Source organism: Bos taurus, chromosome 5 (genome assembly GCF_002263795.3).
Source record: "Bos taurus isolate L1 Dominette 01449 registration number 42190680 breed Hereford chromosome 5, ARS-UCD2.0, whole genome shotgun sequence".
Lineage (NCBI taxonomy): Eukaryota > Metazoa > Chordata > Mammalia > Artiodactyla > Bovidae > Bos > Bos taurus.
The window spans coordinates 78,908,509-78,924,297 of NC_037332.1; the positions used below are offsets into that span (position 1 = coordinate 78,908,509).

At 37.7% G+C, this 15,789-nt stretch overlaps 1 protein-coding gene across 4 annotated transcripts in view; it reads left to right on the forward strand.

Annotated features, from left to right (window-relative positions):
• Window positions 1-13,852, forward strand: part of IPO8 (importin 8) — a 66,656-nt gene extending 52,804 nt beyond the window's left edge. For 3 of the 4 annotated variants that reach the window (XM_024991798.2, XM_059886469.1, XM_024991799.2), the window contains 4 exons: window positions 2,322-2,527; window positions 7,377-7,580; window positions 10,666-10,782; window positions 11,861-13,852. In XM_024991798.2, coding sequence (XP_024847566.1) covers window positions 2,322-2,527; window positions 7,377-7,580; window positions 10,666-10,782; window positions 11,861-11,958 — 625 coding nt within the window. In that variant the 3' untranslated portion in view covers window positions 11,959-13,852. The remainder of the gene's footprint in view (window positions 1-2,321; window positions 2,528-7,376; window positions 7,581-10,665; window positions 10,783-11,860) is intronic. The other variant, NM_001206120.1, reaches the window with a different exon arrangement.
• The last annotated feature ends 1,937 nt before the right edge of the window (window positions 13,853-15,789 follow it).

Consider the following 15,789-nt stretch of genomic DNA (forward strand, 5'->3'; position numbering starts at 1 on the left):
TAGTTATATACCCACCTCAGGTGACCCCACACATATAAGTGACCCTGTTGTGTTAGAATTTGAGAGACTGCTGATTAATTTAGAAATAATTAGTGTTCTTTTTACGTCTTGTAAGATATCATTTAGAAAAATTTACTGAGGGGGAAATAATTCCAGCAGGAGTAGTTAGAATATTACCAAGTGATGGGGAGATGGTGGAGGCCTGAATTAGGATGGTGGAAAAGGAATAGGGAAACATACTTAAAAGCTGCTATGTGTATTCTAATTTTTCTACATATAGGAGACTAGAATTTGTCCCGGATTTAGATTTCTTACTAATACTTTGAAAGGAAGAGCATACTTTAGAAAGAAATTGTACTTAGTTATATCTGACAAAGGTTTACAGAGTAGAGATTTAGTCATTCACAGTTATATAGTTGTTGCTTAGTCACTTAGTCATGTCCAACTCTTCTGCCACCCCATGGACTATAGCCTGCCAGGCTCCTCTGTCCCTGGGATTTCCCAGACAAGAATATTGAAGTGGGTTGCCATTTCCTTCTCCAGGGGATCTTCCTGACCTAGGGATTGAACCCACTTCTCCTGCATTGGCAGGCAGATTCTGTACCACTGAGCCACCAAGGAAGCCCAGTTACACAGTTAGTAGCATCTATAAGCAATTTCCCAAAAATAGAAGGTGTCTCAGCAATTATATAGATTGGGCATGTGTGGATTGTGCTCCCTTGGATTCTTCAGAGCCCCACTCAGTAATCGTCTTTTGTACTGTAATCCATTTGACCCTTGGTGTACACTACTAGGTAGAGCTGCATTAATGAGAAAGTCATCAGGCCAAGCACAGCACCTGTTACAGTATACTGCTTTGGCATTGGTAACTGGAATCAAGCAATGGAAATAATGAAGAATAACAGAAGCTATATTTGTTGTTAGGTTTGTTGTATATTGAGGAGCGCATGGTGTATATTGGGGCTTTCTTGGTGGCTCAGACAGTAAAGAATCTGCCTGCAATGTGGGAGACTGGCATTTGATCCCTGGGTCAGGAAGATCCCCTGGAAAAGGGAATGGCTACCCACTCCAGTATTCTTGCCTGGAGAATCCCATGAACAGAGTAGCCTAGTGGGCTACAGTCCATGGGGTCTCAAAGAGTTGGACATGTTTGAGTGACCTAACACTTCACTTTTTTTGTTGTATATTTAATTTTGAATTACTGCCAGTAAATTTTTTTATTCATGTCTGTGTGAATGGTACACTAATACAGTAACCTTTTCATTCTTAATATTTTTGGTTTTAAACAATTTAGAAGCACTCATGTAAAAATCTTTGTAATGTATATTGTGTGTTTGCTAAATCGCTTCAGTTATGTCTGACTCTGTGCGACCCTATGGACTGTAGCCTGCTAGGCTCCTCTGTTCATTGGATTCTCCAGGCAAGAATACTGGAAGGGGTTTCCATCCCCTCCTCCAGGTGATCTTCTGAACCCAGGGACTGAACCTGGGTATCTTATGTCTCCTGCATTGGTAGGTGAGTTCTTTACCACTAGCTCCACCATTGGTCAAACTTTTTTTCCTTCAGAATTAGTTTTCCTTATCTTATTTTATAGCGCAGAACATTTAATAGATTTACTTGCAGCTATTAAGTTCAGCAGGGCTTTCCGGGTGGTGCAGTGGTAAAGAATCCACCTGCCAATGCAGGAGGCACAGGAGACCTGGGTTCCATCCCGGGGTTGAGAAGATCCTCTGAAGCAGGAAATGGCTACCCACTCCAGTATTCTTGGCTGGAATGTTCCATGGACAGAGGAGCCTGGCAGGCTACAGTCCATGGGACCTGAAAGAATAGGGCATGGCTGAGTAACTGAGCATGCCCACATTAAGTTCAGCTTATTAGACGTTGAGATTTTTAGACTAGCTTTTGGCACCTGGGGGATTAGTATACAATATAGTGTACCTTGTAGACCAGTACAATGAATCAAAGTCTAAGGGACTTTTATTTTTTCACTGGATAGGAATTTTATGCTGTCATATATAGGTATTCTTGCTTTAATAAAACTTGTTTTGTCAAGGCCCAGTTGCAGCATTTGTATTAATCATAAATTGATATTACAGCAAGATTCATCATATCAATTGTAGGCTCCCATAGGTCTTTGATGATGAGAATTGGTTTGCAAAACTTGATTTGCATAGGAATTCATATAGTACAAAATGGTTTTACCTCTGTGTAGCTCCAGTGAATGAACCTTAGAGCACAACTTGGATGTTCCTTTTTGTAATTTCTTCAGAAATTTTTCTTATTTCTCATGTGCACACTTTTTTCCCTTTTATGATTTGTAGGCATCATGATCGGAAGATGTGTATAATAGGACTGAGTATCCTTTTGGAATTGCAAAATCGACCTCCTGCAGTAGATGCTGTGGTGGGACAGATTGTGCCCTCAATTCTTTTCCTTTTCCTTGGACTAAAGCAGGTCTGCGCTACCAGACAACTGGTAAACCGGGAGGATCACTCAAAAGCAGATAAAGCCAATATAGAAGAAAATGGTAAAGTGTTCTAATTGCAGTGAATGCTAGAACTGATTTTTTTGAGTATGTGTTTTCTTTAAGTTTTAGTCTATTTAGAAACATTAAATAGATTTACATTTCTTGGCTTGCTACATGTTTAACAAATATTTTGAGTTTGATTGACTAAATTATATAGTAGTCCCTTCTTACCACAATTTTGGTTTTATGATTTTAGTTGTCTAAAAATGTTAAATGGAAAATTCCAGAAATAAACAGTTCATAACTTTATTTATCTATTTCCCATTGAAGTATAGTTGATCTACAATATTATATTTTTGGTTATACATTTAAGTCTTTAGTTTCAGATGTACAGCATATATAATGATTCACTGTTTTTATAGATTACACTGTTTAAAGTTATTATATTAACATATTCCCTGTGCTGTTCAATATATCCTTGTAGCTTATTTTTTTAAAACTTAAGATTGTACCTCTTAATCTCCTACTCTTGGCCCTCCACTCCCCCCTTCCTAATGGTAACTACTAGTTATCTCTCTGTATCTGTGAGTCTGTTTTATATTCATTTGTTTCTTTCATTTTTTATATTCCATATTTAAATGTAACATATAGAACTTGTCTATCTTTGTTTGACTTACTTCATTAAGCATAATATCCTTTAGGTCTATCCCATTTTGTTGCAAATGGCAAGATGTCATTCTTTGTTTATAGCTGAGTACTAATCCACTGTATATCTCACCACATCTTCATTATCCATTCATTTGTTGATGGACATTTGCATTGCTTCCTTATTTGGCTATTGTAAATAATGCTGCTGTGAACAGTGGGGGGTGTGTGTAGCTTTTTGAGTTATTTTTTAATATATGTATATATACCCAGGAGTGAAATTGCTAGATCATATTTTTAGTTTTTTGAGAAACTTTTCATAGTTTTCCATAAGGGTTGTACGAGTTTACATTCCCACCAACAGTATGCAAGGGTTCCCTTTTCTTTATATCCTTGCCAACATTTGTTATTTGTTGATAGCCATTCTTATTGAGAGGGGTGAAATGATATCTCATTGTGATTTTGAATTGCATTTCTCTAGTGATTAGCCATGTTGAATATCTTTTATGCCTATTCAGGTCTTCTGCTCATTTTTTAATTGGGTCAGTTGGTTTTTTGACATTTGAGTTGTATGAGGTATTTATATATTTTGAGTATTAACCCCTATCATATTATATCATTTCTTGCACTTATTGGTTGTCTTTTCATTTTATTAATGATTTTCTTTGATGCCCCCAAACTTTTAAGTTTAATTAGGTTCCATTTGTTTTTGTTGTTATGTCCTTTGCTTTAGGAGACAGAACCCCCAAAATATTTCTGCAATTTATATCAAAGAGTGTTCTGTTTTTCTGCTAGTAGTTTTATGGTTTCTAGTTATACATTTAGGTCTTTAATCCATTTTGAGTTTATTTTTATCTGTGATGTGAGAAAATGTTCTAGTTTCATTCTTTTACATGTAGCTGTCCAGTTTTTCCAATATGCTTATTATTGAAGAAACTGATATTTTCCATTGTGTATTCTTGCTTCTTTTGTGGTAGGTGAATCAACTCCAAATGTAGAAGTTTATTTCTGGGCTTTTAATTGTTTCCTGTTGATCTATGTGTCTGTTTTTGTGCCATTACCATACTGTTTTGATTACTGTGGCTTTATAGGATAGTCTGAAGTTAAAGCACATGATATCTCCAACCCTGTTCTTTTTCATCAAGATTGCTTTGACAGTTAAGGGTTTTTTGTGGTTCCATATAAATTTTAGGACAATTTGTTCTAATTTTGTGGAGGGTGTCATGGGTATTTTGATAGACATTAAATCTATAGATTGCTTTGGTAGTATGGATAGTTTAACAATATTAACTCTTCCAATCCATAAACACAGGATATCTTTCCATTTTTTGGTATTTTCTTCCATTGTAGAGTATAGGTCTTTTCACTTCCCTCAGTTAAGTTCATTCATAAGTATTTCATTTTCTTCAATACGATTTTAAATAGATTTGTTTTCTTGATTTCTCTTTCTGCAACTTTACTGAATTCATTTATTAGTTCTAAAAGCTTTTTGGTGGAGACTTTATGCTTTTCTATATATAGTATTATGGCATATGAAAATAGTGACAGTTTTACTTCCCTTCCAATTTGGATTCCTTTATTTCTTATTTCTTTTTCTTGTCTGATTGCATGGCTCACCTCCCAATAGTATGTTAAATAGAAGTGGCAAGAATGGGCATCCTTACCTTGTTCCTGAATTTAGAGGAAAATCTTGTAGCTTTCACTGTACCATATGATGTTAGCTGTGGGTTGGCCATAAACAGCCTTTATTATGTTGAGATATGTTATCTCTATACCTACTTCGATGAGAATTTTTGTCACGAATGGATGTTGAATTTTGTCAAGTGCTTTTTGGTAGGTATTATGATCATCATGTGATTTTATTCTTTTTTTTTTGTGGTGTATCACATTGATTGGTGGATATTGAGTCATCTTTGCATTCCTGGAATAAATCTTACTGGATTGTTGTGTATGATCCTTTTTATAAGTTGTTGAATTTGGTTTGCTAATAATTCTGTTGAGGATTTTTGCATTGATATTCATCAGAAATATTAGCCTATAATTCTCTTTCTATTTTTTTTGGTAGTGTCTTTGCTTTTGGTGGCACTGTGGAATGAGTTTGGGAGTGTTCCTCCCTCTTCCGCTTTTTGGAATAGTTTGAGGACAGGTATTAGCTTTTCTTTATACATTTGGAGGAGTTTTCATGTTAAGCCATCCAGTCATGGACTTCTTTTTGCTGGGAGTTTTTTGATTATGAATTCAATTTACTAGAGTGATCTTTTTATTTAGATTGTCTGTTTCTTCCTTATTCAATTTTGGAAGGTTGTATATCTCTAGAAATGTTTCCATTCCTTCTTGGTTGTTCAGTTTGTTGGCTTATAACTATTTGTAGCATTCACTTATGATTTTTTTTGGTATCTCTGTGATATCAGTTGCAATTTCTTTTATTTCTTGTTTTATTTGTTTGAGCCCTCTCTTTTTTCCTCCCACTAAAGGCTTATACATTTTGCTTATTTTTCAAAAATAGTTCTTGATCTTTTCTACTATTTTTTTTTTGGTCTATTTTATTTATTTCCCCTCTAAACTTTATTATTTCTTTCTTCTGACTTTAGGCTTTGTTTGTTCTTTTTTTTATTCTTTTAGATGGTAGGTTAGGCTGTTTATTGATATTTTTCTTGTTTCTTGAGGTAAACCTAAATTTTGCAGTGTTTGTAAATTTGCAAAGTTGTGTTTTTGTTTTCGTCTCAAGGTATTTTCTGATTTCTTTTATGATTTTTTCATTCATCCATTGGTGTTTTAGTAGCATGTTGTTTAGTCTTCATGTGTTTATGTTTTTCATTTTTCTACCTGTGATTGATTTCTAGTTTCATAGTGTGGTCTGAAAAAATGCTTAATATAATTCCTATCCCTTTGCATTCGGTGAGACTTATTTTGTGGCCTAGCATGTGTTCTGTCCTGGAGAATGCTCCACGTGCACTTGGAAGAATGTGCATTCTACCATTTTGGGGATCTAATGTCCTGTAGATATCTGTTAAGTTCAAGTGGTCTGATGTTCATTTAGACACATTAGAAAAACCGCCAAACTACATTTCCATCTGTGTGTGTCTTTAACCCTGAAATTAGTTTCTTCAAGCAATCAGAATTCTTTTTTTCCAGTATGTTGCACTCTTTCTAATTTCTTACTTTGGTCTCTCTTGGCTTATAATTATTAAGACTTGAGGGAAGATTTTTTAGTAATATCCCAGACTTTCTTATTGAATTGCCTACTTAAGTGTATGACCATTAACCAACAAAGGTATCTCTTGCTGTCTTATTATTATCCATTGTATATAGTTTTTAATTTTTTTTTGTATGTGGTAAAAACTATGGTTTCTTGCCTTATCCCTAAAATTATTTTGCAGCTTAATACACGTGCTTCAATATGGTATGTTTTATAGAACTAGATTTAGATTAATAATGCCTGGTTTAAGTTTACTCCAGGTTTTTCCTCTTAGATTGATTTTTGCCCTGCATTTAGTATCTTCCAGTTATTTACAGTACTGGTCTGTCTGGAACAGACTGGCCCTGAAAATAGAAACTCAGTCTATGGAGATACACAGTTCAGCTGTCAACTTTTTAACCCATGTGTAGCTAATTATTTTTCTTTAATATTTCTAAACGTTTCTGTTTCTGTTAGCTGAAATGACCTCTTCATTTGAGCATTTCCAAGCAATTGGTAATTATTAATAGCTTAGTTGGAGAAGGAAATGGCAACCCACTCCAGTGTTCTTGCCTGGAGAATCCCATGGATGGAGAAGCCTGGTGGGCTGCAGTCCATGGGGTCGCACTGAAGCGACTTAGCAGCAGCAGCAGCAGCAATATCTTAGTTAATTGTTAAGAGACTCACATTCTCAATGGGAGGTCATTGTTGTTTAAAACACATGCACTGAGTACACAATCATTTTATGTCTTTTTTTTTTTTTTACAAAAAGGTTAATTTGGGAATCTGTGGCTAAATAGTATTTTTATATTAATGGATATGAAGCAGCCATAGTAAAACAGTAATAATAGTTCATCTAGATCACAGATTTAGAGATAGTTAGAAATTGTTTTAAACGAGGAAGATAAAGTCATTTTCAATTTAGCAAGCTATAGTAAAGGTAAGGTTTATTTTTATAATTTTACATAAAATTATTTGATAGTTTTTCCATTTCTAGAATGTCACTTTATAATTTTTGTTTTCATTTGGATTTATCTTTTGTCCTTATGTGATTTGATTCCTTTTGAATAAATAATGGATTCACAGAAGAGATTTCAAGTGATGAAGAGGAGACTAATGTAACTGCTCAAGCAATGCAGTCAAATAATGGAAGAGGTGAAGATGAAGAGGAAGATGATGATGACTGGGATGAAGAAGTGTTGGAAGAAACTGCTCTTGAGGGATTCAGTACTCCGCTGGACCTTGACAATAGTGTGGATGAATATCAATTTTTTACACAAGCTTTGCTGAGTATGTTGTTACTCCCTGAATCATCAAATATGTTTTTCATTTCCATCTTTTAGAAGTTGTTTGGGGGTCTACCCCAAATTGGTTTAGGATTCCCTGTAAAAATTGTATTTATTTTTAATTATAGAAATCCCCAAACATACATAAAATGAGAGCAGATAGCATAATGTCAGGGTTAGGTTGCAGGATATCCTTATAATAGTGATTTAAGGCAAGAGTATCTGTATATATTGTTCATCCTCTAGGTATAAACAAAGATTTTTACAGAATGAAGTATCTCACATATTTTGCTTAAAAATTGTGGCCATAAACTTATCAGCAATTCATAATCCCCATGGGAAGGAATGGGGTCCATAAGAGAGTAAATTTTTAACTATATAAGCAATATACCAATTTTTTACAGCAAAGGATACTAGAAATACAGTTAAAGTACTCATAAAAGATTGGAAGAAAATACTGTCATGTAAGATCCACAGATTACAGAAACCTTCTATAAATGAATAAGACCAATAACCTTGTATAAGAATGAGATACATAAATAGAAAACTTACAGAATTAAAAATAAGTAATAAACCAATGAGAATATTTGGAAAATTATTATAAACAAGGTATAATGAAAAGAAATCCCACTATATGGGTTGTTTGATAGTTACATTGTATTTCTATGGCAGTATCATAATTTAGCTTATTTCCACTGATGGACATACAGGATATTTCCAGTTTTTGTTTCTTTGCTGTTATAAAGAATATTAAATTGAACATCCTTGTTCAATTTGAACACCAACCCTAAAATATTGTTGTTAATACTAACAAGGTTCAGTTCAGTTCAGTTGCTCAGTTGTGTCCGACTCTTTACGACCCCATGAATTGCAGCACACCAGGCCTCCCTGTCCATCACCAACTCCTGGAGTTCACTCAGACTCACGTCCATCTAGTCAGTGATGCCATCCAGCCATCTCATCCTCTGTCGTCCCCTTCTCCTCCTGCCCCCAATCCTTCCCAGCATCAGAGTTTTTCCAATGAGTCAAATCTTCGCATGAGGTGGCCAAAGTACTGGAGTTTCAGCTTCAGCATCATTCCTTCCAAAGAAATCCCAGGGCTGATCTCCTTCAGAATGGACTGGTTGGATCTCCTTGCAGTCCAAGGGACTCTCAAGAGTCTTCTCCAACACCACAGTTCAAAAGCATCAATTCTTCGGTGCTCAGGCTTCTTCACAGTCCAACTCTCACGTCCATACATGATCACAGGAAAAACCATAGCCTTGACTAGACAGACCTTTGTTGGCAAAGTAATGTCTCTGCTTTTCAATATGCTATCTAGGTTGGTCATAACTTTCCTTCCAAGGAATAAGCATCTTTTAATTTCATGGCTGCAGTCACCATCTGCAGTGATTTTGCAGCCCCCCAAAATAAAGTTTGACACTGTTTCCACTGTTTCCCCATCTATTTCCCATGAAGTGATGGGACCGGATGCTATGATCTTCGTTTTCTGAATGTTGAGCTTTAAGCCAACTTTTTCACTCTTTACTTTCACCTTCATCAACAGGCTTTTGAGTTCCTCTTCACTTTCTGCCATAAGGGTGGTGTCATCTGCATATCTGAGGTTATTGATATTTCTCCCGGTAATCTTGGTACTAACAATGTAGTGGTAGCCTAATATACTGGCATTATGTAGTATGCCAATATATTGCTAATTACAAATACCATTAATGAATCACCTCTATGTTTTATTGAAATTTAGCAGGAACAAGAGTTTGAGAGTCCAGGGAATGATATTCCAAAATATGAGGAAGATAAAGAGCATAAATGTGGAAATTGAAATGCAGAGGGTGTTCTCTAAGGCAGTTGCTACTGGACCTGGGTGTTCATCATAAGCAACAAAGAAGCTCTTTGGTCTTGGGTGGGATCTCAGGATATGTATTTTGAAAATGCTCCTCAAGAGACAGGCAACCAGCTTTGGCTCAGTCAGCACATAGGGACCACTGCTTAAGTCTCTGTGAAGTGGTAAAATTGTACCAAATTGTACCAGCCTTGGATTCTGGACTGAGGTTGTCTTTATCGCATTGCCGATTAGAGTGTTGTTGAATATTTTTGTATAAGGAAGTGATCTTGGGGATGTGGTAGTTTCTTTCAGGGCTATTATCTATTGATAAGGTCCAAAAAGAACTGAAGTGGACTAGACTTGGGAACCAAATGTTAGGAAATTGCTTTATGTAATTAGGGCCCTCGAGAGAAAGGATGGCATTTGATGAAAAAAGCATATAGGTAAAAACCATCAAGAAAGCAGCACAGAATTGGATGTGGAGAGGGTATGACAGTGGTTGACTAGGAGACTAAAAGAACTAGTGATGGAAATGGGGAGATCCAAGGAGAGTTTGAGAGGTAAATGTTAAATTTGGTTATAGTTGTGCTGAGTTTCAGGTGACCTATCCAATGTAAAAGTCCAGGAAGTTTAGTGAACAGTTTTGCCTAAAGGTACAAATTTGAGGTTTTGGTGTAGATGCAGGTAGCATGTGGCATGTGCCGGCAGCATGAGAATTCCTGAGGAAAATGATAACAAGTGAGTAAAGTGTTTCCCATGATCTGGATTTTAGGGAGCTTTCATAGTTAGTGAAACCCCAAGAAGAAGAGGAGATGGCAAAGGAGGCAGAGAACTAGGCAAAGGAGAGATTTGTGGTGTTTCAACCCTTCCACAAGGGGCTTCCCTTGTGGCTCAGCTGGTAAAGAATCCACCTGCAATGCGAAGACCTGGGTTCAATCCTTGGGTTGGGAAGATCCCCTGGAGAAGGGAAAGGCTACCCACACCAGTATTCTGGCCTGGAGAATTATATATATAGTCCATGGGGTCGCAAAGAGTCAGGCACGACTGGCCGACTTTCACTTCACTTCAACCTTCCCTTGTAGCCCCACAGGTTGAGTACTAAAGTGAGTACTCAGGAGTCATTCTTTGTTGGAATAAGTTTTATCACCTATTGTCTGTTATCATTTCATTGTAATTTGGTTATATCATTAGTTATTATCTGAAATAATAATTGTCACTGGACTCCCTTATCATTCCTTCTTCCCTGAAACACTCCGCATTACAACAGCTGTGCAGAATCGGGATGCTGCGTGGTATCAACTGCTGATGGCGCCACTCAGTGAGGATCAGAGGAGGGCGCTGCAGGAGGTGTACACATTGGCCGAGCACCGGAGGACAGTGGCAGGTCAGCCAGCATGATTTTCTGATCGGAGCGCATGTGTCGGTAGTCAGCCTTTATTTTTACCAGCCTGGTGGCACCTAAATACTGTTCTAAAATTTGTTTTTAGAGGCCAACCTTTCAAGATAATAAGAAATTATCATTATTTTATGATCTTTTTAATCACTTACGATACTTTTGCAAAACACCCTGTGTTAACATCTGTCTTCAGTAGTGTTCTTATTCACACCTTTATCCTATTTTGGAGCCAAAGGTAAGACATAAAGGTGGGATGAATCTTGCTAAAGGAGAGTTAACCAGCTGGGTCACCCACCTAACCATCTAAACAGTGAACCAGAGGCATTTTATGAGTTCTTATAAGGACCTTATATTTCTAGAAATGAAATACTCTCCATTTCTTTTTGTTGGGCTTTATGTAGAAGTTGGTGGTTCTTGTTGATTTTCAGTTTTTGAGCTAGAGAAATTATTTTATGCAGACATTATTATGGTCACTTCTGGAAAATTAATGGAAGATTTTGTAATTACAGAAGTATTTTAGTGGAAGACATTATGGAATAGGAATCTAGAGTTTAGAACCCAGGTTCTTCTGCATGGACTTTAGACTTCAGTCCTGCCTAGATTCTGTATCGCCTCTCCTGATGGGAGAAGTGAGTGTGCCCTTTTAGGAGTAGACACTATGGCTTTGAGCCTTGTTTTTATCTTGGCTCAGTTTTAGCAAACAGTTTTTCCAAAATAGAGATTATAATTGCAGTCATTCCTCAGTATCTTCAGAGGGGATTGGTTCCTGGGCTCCCCTCAAATACCAAAATCCTAGGATGCTCAAGTTCCTTGTTAAAATGGTGTGGTGCAGTGGGCCCTCTATATCCTATGTGTCTGTGGGTTACATATCCCCAGATACCTGGACGATGGTACTTACTGACATGGGTTTGTTAAAGGCTAGTGTTCAATTGGGCAGAATAATTAATACCACGATTCACATTCCTTCACAGCGCTAACTCTAAAGAATCTGGCTCCTTTGAGGATATTTCCAACTTTGTCACCTTAGATACTTTTCTCTTTTCCCTGCTTTCTCTTCAAATTCTAGAGGCAAAGAAGAAGATTGAACAACAGGGAGGCTTCACCTTTGAAAACAAAGGAGTCCTTTCTGCATTTAATTTTGGGACTATGCCCACCAACAACTGAAAGAAGGAGCACCAACTGACCAAACGTCATTATTACATTGAACGTCAGCTGGAAGGAGAGGGTCAGTAGAGCTGGGAGGGGCTGCTGTTGGCGCCACCTGCTGTGCCAGTTACACTTGGCCTCTGGCAGCACCTTTCTCTGCCCCTGTGTCCCCTTTGATCTTTCTCACCCTGAAATATATATTTTAAGCAGCTACTGTAATGTATGAAATTAAAGAAAAACAAAATCATAGGACTGAAAAGGACAAAGCATATGCTCCAAAGGATGAACGACCAAGGTGGATTTAGAGGATTGGATGGAATTGCACGTCTCAGGTTTTGCCATGCAGAATCAATGGATTTATGCGAATAACAGTGCCTTCTGTTGTACATGAATTATCTGAAAAAAAATTTTTTTGGAGTGTGTTGCAATTTTTTTTAAAGCATAAAACATATTTCTAGATAAATGTAAACCTTGGCTATATGTTGATTTATTCTGTATTTTACTATGTGAATTTCCTGTTAGACAGTTAGCTATGAGTCACTCTGGTTTCAAAATCATCACTGCTCCCCTTGATCCCCCTGCTGCTGGGGGCTTTCTTCAGGGGTTGTACAATATGCACTGGCTCTGGTTTTTCATAATGTGTTTTTTCCTAAGGATGTGGCTTTCCTAAGAAGTGTCTTATTCTCTCTTCTGTCATATTTTTCAGCCCTGAAAGGGGTAGTATTTCTTTTGAATCAATCTATATGAGTATTGATTTCATTCATAACCTGGTAAGTTCAGGACTCAAAAATTTCTTGGCAGCAAGTGGCAGGGACTCCTTAGTCACTGGAATTAACAATAAGTCCGAGTATTTTCTGAATCATGTACTTAATTATGCAGTTAATTGATAATTATGCTAAAGCACATTGAACTTCTAAGAGAAAGGTGCTGCATAAGCATGCTGTCTTTCTGGATGGGGGCTTGCATTGTCAATAACTTATCATTCCAGCTGTGTTGGACCTGGGTCCAGAACATTTTGTAACAGTATTTTTTATCTAGGAAAAAGACCCAAGTAAATCTAACTTCTTGCTTTCTCACACATCTGACTTTTCTCCTATCTAATCTGAACTGAATCTGTTTTTATTTTAGCTCAGTTTGGCTTCTATTTTTCAGGGGTTGGGATATTGGTCACTGCACTCTTACATTGTAATTATGCAAGATAGCCCAAGAGAAATATTACAGATAGAGGTTACAGCTGTTTTTCTGAACTGATTCAGTGCCAGAACATGGGTCATAGTGTTTTCATTCTGTAAAGTGAAAATGGATTTTCAGAACTTAATATATTTCTGGATATGATACAGTTGTCCTTTTTTATGAACTGTTTGCAGCTTATATTTTCCATCAGTGACTGGAGGAATTTCCTCCAGGTGCTTTCTAGATTACCATCCCTTGTTAATATGAACTGTTTTTAGAATTTTAGGTTATTTAAGTAGATTTTACAGAAGTAGCCCAAGAAGCCATGAGTTTCAGTTAAATGATCCCCTGCTTTCCTCTGCCCCACTCATCCCAAGGCACTGATAGTGTGCCAAATGGGAGTTAGAAGAGAAAGATGGCATTAGGGGAAATTGTTAACATCTTAAGCTTTGAAACTCTTCTTATTCTCCTTATGTCCCAAATGGTTTAATTTTAACATAATATGCCTTCACACTGGATTGTAAAAGGCATGTGATTTTATTTTTGTGATGTATTGTCTCCTGCAGTATTAAAGGGAAAGAAGTGTTAATGTGTATCATCCTATCTTGTTTTTGAAGCCAGGGTAGTTGTACAGTTTTGTTACCAGCAGTGCTAACCTGAATGTGATCTGATAACCTTGGAAATGCAGGAACTCATATGAATGTATAATAAAATGCGGGCTGATTCCCAGGATCCTGAACTCCTCTGTGTGAAATATTTTCTGAAACACCCATCAGGATGTATTCCTGACTCCTGGGGACCTGAAGCAAGGTGGGCATAGGTTGGGGAGGATAAAAAGGGCTCATCAGAAACAGCTAAAGAGTGGGGAGTGTTTGGGGACAAGAGCCCATCTTATAAACCAAGGTGTCCAAATGAGAACTGCAGATGCTCTGAAAAAGCAAGATCATTCAACCACATCAGGACCTTGAAGAAAAGGAAAAGTGGAGCCATTTTCTGATGTGTATGTGCATGCTAAGTCATGTCTGATTCTTTGCAACCCCATGGACTGTCGCCCAGGTTCCTCTGTCCATGGGATTTTTCAGGCAAGAATACTGGAGTGAGTTACCACTTCCTCCTGTAGGGGATCTTTCTGACTCAGGGATCAAACCCAAGTCTCTTGTGTCTCCTGCATTGGTAGGTGGATATTTTGCCACTGTGCCACCTGGGAAGCCCCAGTTTTTTGATGGGTGGCCATCAAATTAGGAGCAGTTGAAACAGTGGAATGGTAAGTGCTGGCCTTTTGTTTCTCAAATATTTACCTAGCATGACAGTAAGCTTCTCCTCCCTACCTCTGATTTATGTTAAGACTGCACTGAACCAGTAAATTGTTCATCTGTGAAAATTACAAAGAAAGAAAATAAATTAGGTTATTTGTTTAATATAGTGAATTACAGTCCAGTTTTCTGTTCAACAGTGGAGGTTGAAAATTGGAATACATTTATGGAGGAAATCAAAGGAAATTTCTCCGTGTGATCAGAGCCTGCCAGTTTTGTGTGTGTGTGTGTGTGTGCGTGCGTGCGCACATGTTTCATCTTTAAAAAAAAAAAAAGTTCAGATAAGCCTTAAGTGGAAATCCATCCTGCTCCTGTTTCACTCTCTCCACTGAGATTAGTGTACAAGTGGGTTGGAAACATCTCAGGCAGTCCATTAGTGACTAAGACCACAAAGTCAGTGAATGAAAGGTTGGGCTGTATTTTTAAGAAGAAGCACAAACACCAGTGCAACCATGGCCAATTCTGTAGCCAGGAGAGAGATTGTGTATGCAGCGGTGGGTTGAGTGGCAGGAGAGTCTGGGGCAGACAGCAGTGCTGGCAGAGAGAAGAGGGCTGTGTTGTGAGAGGGTCTGCACGACTCTTCCATCAAGGGGGAAGGTGAGTGAAGGCCCATGCTCCCTACAGAGCACCTGAGAGGAAGTTCACCTTGGAGATCATCCAGTTTGAAAAAAAGATTCAAGCAGTACGTGGATATCTCTCAAGAGCTAAGAATCAGAGGCTTCACAGAGGGTCTGGAATATACCTGGAGCTAAGAGCAATTCAGGCAGGAGTGACCTTAGAGAGCGTGCGTGCTTAGTTGCTCAATTGTGTCCAACTCTTTGTGATCCCATAGACTGTAGCCCACCAGGCTCTCTGTCCATGGAATTTTGCAGGCAAGAATATTGGAGTGGGTTGCCACTTCCTACTCCAGGGCTCTTCCTGACCTGGGGTTCTAACCTGCGTCTCTTGAGTCTCCTGCATTGGCAGGCGGATTCTTTACCAGCTGAGCCATTGGAGAAGTCCATCATTGGTACCAAGTCCCCACAAAGAAGACTAATAACTAGACTGGAGAATTCAGGGGGACTTGAAACATCCCACCTAAAATTGAATTATTTCTGTGCCTGGCTGCTGTGCAACAAATATTTATTTGTCATATCTCTCAGCTTCTTGGATCTTATTTCTTAGACCAGAGATTGAACCCAGGCCATGTCAGTGAAAGCACCATGTCCTAACCACTGGACCACCCAGTGAATTCTCAAGCAATTATTTAAAAAAGTTTAATAATTTGGTCTCCCCTTTAACCTAGTACTGTTTATGTGTTTACTCAATATTTATTTGGTGAAGTTGGGGAGAAATTTTTTATTAATAGATACTGTATACAAAT